Source organism: Nuphar pumila, chromosome 11 (genome assembly GCF_984573655.1).
Source record: "Nuphar pumila chromosome 11, dmNupPumi1.hap1.1, whole genome shotgun sequence".
Lineage (NCBI taxonomy): Eukaryota > Viridiplantae > Streptophyta > Magnoliopsida > Nymphaeales > Nymphaeaceae > Nuphar > Nuphar pumila.
The window spans coordinates 41,085,975-41,092,257 of record NC_143259.1 but is presented as its reverse complement, the minus strand read 5'-3'; the positions used below and the strand labels follow the sequence as shown (position 1 = coordinate 41,092,257).

The following is a 6,283-nucleotide window of genomic DNA, read 5'->3' as shown; positions in this document are numbered from 1 at the left end:
ACAGTCAATGTGCAGGTCAGTCGGTGCTTGATGGAGCAATGTATGATCTTCTAATGGATATGCACAGAAGCAGAAATAGAAGGGAGAGAGAGAGAGTAAGAGGGTTAATGTTCATGGCCTCCTTCAGGGAAGATTTCTTTCTCGGATAATCCTGCAGTGCAGAGACTGGATCTTAAATAATCATCTTCGGGGCACTTAAGTTTTTACAACCACTCCTTTTCAAGAACCGTCATTTTTTTTTGTACCAATGAAGGAGAGGGTACTTAAGTCTTTGCAATCGCATCAAACTCCAACGCTAATTAATGCTGACAAACATGGGGATATGAGATGCACATGCTTACATACGTGGTGCTCTTTGGGACCCGATCATGAGATGTAGCTAACTGCCCTGGGGGGAACATATAACCTGCTTTGCGAATCTGGGTTTGACATACTGCACAATATTCGATTCAAATCATGATCTCGGCCCGTATCCGATCCGTTTGCGCCCCTAGTTTAAATCTCTCCAAACTCGATTCTGAGAGAGAGAGAGAGAGAGAGAGAGAGAGAGAGAGAGAGAGAGAGAGAGGAATGAGGAGGTTCACCTTCACCACCAGCCTGTTGGTGTTGTTCGCCTTCTTCTTCGTTCTGCTCAGCGTTTCAGATGCCAAGAAGAGGCTGCACATCACAGACGACTTGGACGACGTCGTTGACGATGAGGAGGATGACGAGTGGAGGGAGTGGGGCAAGAAGAAGACCCCGACGAAGGTGCCATCACCACCCGAGTGGGACCCACCTCCTGATTTCGCAGGGATGACGCCGGAGCAGATTCAGTCCGAGATGATGAAGCGGCATTCCGGCCCTTCAATGGGCTTCGTCAAGTTGAGGTTGGGAGTTAAGCGATCGAGGGTAATGTGGTTTTTTGGTGTTTCTTTTTCTTGTTTGATCTTGTTGGTATTTAATTTTTTAACTATTTGGTTAAATTGGATGGTTTTGTGTTCTACAATGTGTTAGTTCTTTTTTTCTTTTTTGGCCACTGATTGGAAACTCTGGGACTGAATGTTTGATCTTAGCTTTTTTCTTACTTTGTGTTTTTTTCGCTTTTTCTGTTTTTTTTTGTTTGGGGAGCGGTGTTTGGTTGGTTAAAGTGAATCGTGATCGTGGTTTGTTGTATTGGAATTTTGGTGGAGCTTAATTTTGATAAAAACCTGATCTTTTATGATCTTTGGGTTGCTTTTTGGTTTGCTGGCTCTTTATACTATTGGGCACTGCATTTGTGACTTTGTAATAGGTTATCTATTCTGGAATTTGTGCTTACTTTTTGTAGTAGTAGTAGTAGATTGTCACCATCACTGTTAGTTATATCGTTGGTATTGGTAGTAGTAGCAGATGTAACATTGTTACAGTGGTCGTGGTGGTAACAATAAATAATTCATTATCATTATCATCATTGTCACCATCACTGTTAGTTGTATCGTTGGTATTGTTGGCAGCGTGATGGTTTGTATTCTTAAAGTTTTAGCGGAACACACCTTGAAGAATATAATGGAATTACATGAATGGGTCGTGGTACATTTATGGATTATTAGCATTGAGTTTTAGACGGGCAAAAGTGAACAATGAAGTCTATTTACATGGTGAACACTTGCAAGAGCAGTGTCATGGGACGGGAGCAAGAAGTTGTAGGTTGGAGTGTTGACCGTTGTTGAAGATTTCAAATTTATCGAGTTACCATGTGCTACCAGCCTCATTTACCGTGTTTCCATTTACTGTTTTACATTTTCTGTTGTAATTTTATCTCTTGCTGTTGTTGTTATTTGTTTTCACATTTATCGTGATATCATCCCTTTGATGGTGGGATGGTCATTGTATTCTTATTTGTTTGTTTCCATGTATATCGTGATCCAATTTCTTAGTTGGTGGGATTGTCTTTGTAATCTTCATATTAGCTGAATCTTCAATGAGAATTGACAGCTGGAAATTCAATTTCTGTCTTCCTCTTCACACGGTATCAGAGAAGATACCTTGAAGAGCCCTTGCTTCTGCCATTAGAGTTTTTGTTGCCATCTTGTGCTCGTGATCATGGCTGAGAAAGGTCCCTCACTGTCAGAAACAAGGAACGACTCCATTGATATGTTGAGCCCCTACTATGTGCATCATTCAGATAGCCTTGGAGCCATCTTAGTGTCACAGCCCCTAAATGGTGACACATATGCTACCTGGAGTTAGGCGATGATCATGACACTGTGACAATAACAAGCTCAGTTTCATCGACAGTTCAGTACCTCAACCTGACCAGAATACTCCCGTGCTTGGATTATGGACGTGCTGCAACCATATGATCCTATTGTGGTTGCTCAATTCAATCTCAAAGGAGCTGTCCGACAAGGTTATTTACAGAGCTACAACACGAGGTATAGTCTGATCTCAAAGACCACTTTACTCAAAGTTACACACCTAGGATATATTAGATCTGAAGTGCCATTGCTCGCCACCAATAAGATTCCATGTCAGTGTCCGCTTATTACACTAAAGTCAAGGGGTATTGGGACAAATTAGTGTCATATTGTCCTCTTCCCACATGCACTTGTGGTGCTGTCAAAATGATTGCTGACCAACAGAAAAGTGAATGTGTCATTCAATTTCTCATGGGCTTGAATGTCTCTTATGATGTTGCAAGAGGTCAGATATTTCTGTTAGATCCAATGCCTTTTCGTTAGCTAAGGCATATTCTCTTGTACTTCAAGAGGAAAAGCAAAGAGAGGCCAGTTTCCCTAAGAGGAAGCTCACAAACGAAACTTCAAAAAGAAACTTACGAATGATCTTTCACAATGAACACAATGGTTCATACAACACACTCACAATAACCGAAATACTCAAAAGAGTGCACACACGAAAGAGAGAAAATATATCTCATTAAAGAGGGATAAAGCCCACACTAGAAGTGTCTTTATAAAGGAGAAATAGTCCCATATTTATAGAGAGAAGAAATAGAGCTAGGAGAGAGTCATTGGGCTCCCAACAACTCCAAAGGTACATGCTACTTTTTGACTTGGTCAAAAATCACATGTCTAAGAGTATCCTATTTACAAAACAAAATCCTAATTCTGACTGGTTCCTAACTAAACTGAAAGCTAACTAAACAAAATGTAAATTACATATGAAGATTACATTTTTAACACTCCCCCTCAAACTTACGGTTGGATAACCGAAAGTTTGTCCAAGAGAAAGTGAAATCGAGGAGCCGCGAGAGGTTTGGTAAAGAAATCTGCCAGTTGATATTCTGAGAAAACATATGGTAGAAGGATGGTGCCATGTAGGAACTCCTCTTGTATGTAGTGAAAATCCATTTCGATATGCTTGGTGCATTCATAGAATGTCTGGTTGCTGGCAATATAAATAGAACTTTTGTAGTCGCATCATAGTCTTGATGCTCCTGTACTTTTAACCCCCATGTCATGAAGTAAACGTCTTAGCCTGACTACTTCTATAGTGGTTGTAGCCATTGCCCTGTATTCGGTTTCAGTTGACGAAAGATAAACTTTTTGTTGCTTTTTGCACCTCCATGAAATCAACGATTTACCTAAAAACACACAGAAACCAGTAGTTAAGCGTCGATCATTGGGATCACCTCCTCAATCTGCATCAGTATAAGCAGTTAAATCAAAAGAAGAAGCAGACAAAAAAAGTCCTCAAAAAATTGAGGTTTTGATATATCGAATAATGCGTAAAACAGCTCCCATGTGCACAGTAGTGAGAGCATGCTGAAATTGACTCGCTGTATGAACGATATGTGCAATGTCAGGTCTGGTAATAGAGAGATAAGACAGTGCTTCAACAAGTTGTCTGTAAGGAGTTGGATTTTCAAGTAATTCTCTATCATCAATCTTCATTTTGATGTTGACAACTTCAGGAGTGTCAACCTGCTTTTCATCCGTGATACCAGACCTGTTAACAATATGCAAGGCAAATTTAGACGGAGTTAGCAAATAGCCTTTGGAAGAATAAGCAACTTCTATACCAAGGAAAAATTTTAAGAAACCCAAATCACTCATTTTAAAATGTGTTTTGAGAAATTTTTTAATGTTATAAACTCCTGTTTGTCACTTTCAGTGATGATCATGTCGTCTACATAGAAAAGAAGAATGATGATACCTGCATTAGAATTCTTAACAAATAATGCTGTGTCAGTAAGGCAAAATTGAAAGCCAAAATCAGTCATAACTTGACTAAATTTATCATACCAAGCCTTTGGAGCTTGCCTAAGTCCATATAAAGCTTTGTTTAATCGAAGAGCCTTTCCTTTGGGAACATTAATACCAGGTGGTGGTTTCATATATACTTCTTCAATTAGGTTTCCATTAAGGAATGCGTTTTTAACATCCATTTGGTATACATGCCATTTCTTTAAAGATGCTAGAACTATCAAGATCCTAACTGTGGTCATTCTAGCAACTGGAGCAAACATTTCTTCATAGTCTATTCCGTATTTTTGAGAATATTCTTTGGCCACTAAACGAGGCCCTTAAACCTTTCAAGAGTTCTATCACTCTTAGTTTTCACTTTGTACACCCACCTATATCCGATAGGCTTTTTTCCTAATGGAAGATCTTGGATAGTCCAAGTATTTTCTTTTTCTAAGGCTCTTAACTCTAATAATATTGCTTCGACCATTCAGATTGTTCTTTTGCTGTATCATAGTTAGAGGGTTCTACATAGGAGTGTATCAAAGCGATATAGGCTTGATATTTTGGTGAAAAAGACTCGTATGACACAATTTTTTTGGGAACTTTAGAGACTCTCGATGACTTCCTAGTGGATACTTGTTCTTATTCTTTAGTGTATTTTTCGAGAGCAAAAGGTTTCGCTAAATTACCTCGCCTAGAGTACTGAATGCAATCAGAAGGATCACTAAAAACTTCTGAATTTGTTATATCAAGTTGTTCTTCTGAACTCTTTGCTACATAATCTTCAACAATTTTTGGAACTAGATCCAATAGAAAAGAATATTCATCTATTTCCTTAGAATTCACATTTTCAAAAAAACTTTCATTTTCCAAGAAGGATACATTCCTTGAAACATACAATTTTCTTGTTTTGAGATCAAAGCATCTATAGCCTTTTTGATGACTTGCATATCCTAAAATTCACATGAAATAGCGCGAGGAGAGAATTTATCATGTTTGAAAAGACAAAGCATTTGCACTCAGAAACTCTTAACCTGGAGTAATCTGGGATTTGTTTAAAAAGTTTTCAACAGGAGATATATGGTTTAAAGAAGATGATGGCATCTTGTTTATAAGATAAACTGCGGTTAACGTGACTTCAGCCTAAAAAACCTTTGGTACTTGATGTGTAATAAGTAAGGTTCTTCTTGTTTCTATGATGTGCCTATGCTTTCTTTCTGCTAAGTCGTTTTGTTGAAGAGTATAAGGGCATGATTTTTTATGTATAATGCCATGCAAGTTTAAATAATCATTAAATTCTTTAGACAAAAATTCTCCTCATGAATCGGTACGAAAAATTGAAATATCCTCTTTGAATTGATTTTTAACTAACTGATGAAATATTTGAAAGTGTAAAAAGACTTCAGATTTGTGTTTAAGAAAATAAATCCAAGTGCGTCTTGTGAAATCATCTACAAAAATTACATAATAAATAAAGCCACCTTTTGAGCTAATAGGTGCAGGGTCCTATACATCTGAATGTATTAACTCTAGTGGTCGAGAAGAGACAAAGGTTCTTGTTTGAAACGGTAGTCTTTTCATTTTTCCCAGAATACATTTTTTACATTTAAAATTCTCAAAATTATAATTTTTTTTCATCTTTGGAAATAACTAGAGCTTGTATACACTAGGATGTCCAAGTCTCTTGTGCCATAAGTCTAAGTCAACCTTTTGAACATTACAACACAATGTATTCTTAGGTATGTCCAAAAAATCCACGTAGTACAAGCCTCTTTCTCTATGGCTTTCCTCAATCAGCTTCCCTGACTGGTGATCCTGCACTCGACATTCACGAGAGGAGAAAGAAACATTACATCCATGGTTAGTTAATTGTGAAACAGATAAAAGATTTAAATTTAGTTTTGAAATATATCTGACTTGTGGAATATAAAACCTTTTTGAGTTTTCAAAATTTCCTACTCCTTTTATTTCAAGAGATATTCCATCAGCAGGAAACACGTTTGACCCATTTGAGTTATGACATTTAGATAAGACATTAATATTTGGGGTCATATGAAACGAAGCACCTGAGTCAAGAAGCCAAAGAGATTTACCTGGATCTGAGGTGCTAATGGAAG

At 37.7% G+C, this 6,283-nt stretch overlaps 1 protein-coding gene across 1 annotated transcript in view; it reads left to right on the top strand.

The window, feature by feature from the left end:
* Nucleotides 1–537: 537 nt before the first annotated feature.
* LOC149822300 (LDL receptor wingless signaling/trafficking chaperone) overlaps nt 538–6,283 on the top strand; it is a 54,446-nt gene continuing 48,700 nt past the window's right edge. The window contains exon 1 of the mRNA XM_089981031.1: nt 538–888. Within this exon, the coding sequence (XP_089837157.1) occupies nt 571–888 (318 nt within the window). The 5' untranslated portion in view covers nt 538–570. The remainder of the gene's footprint in view (nt 889–6,283) is intronic.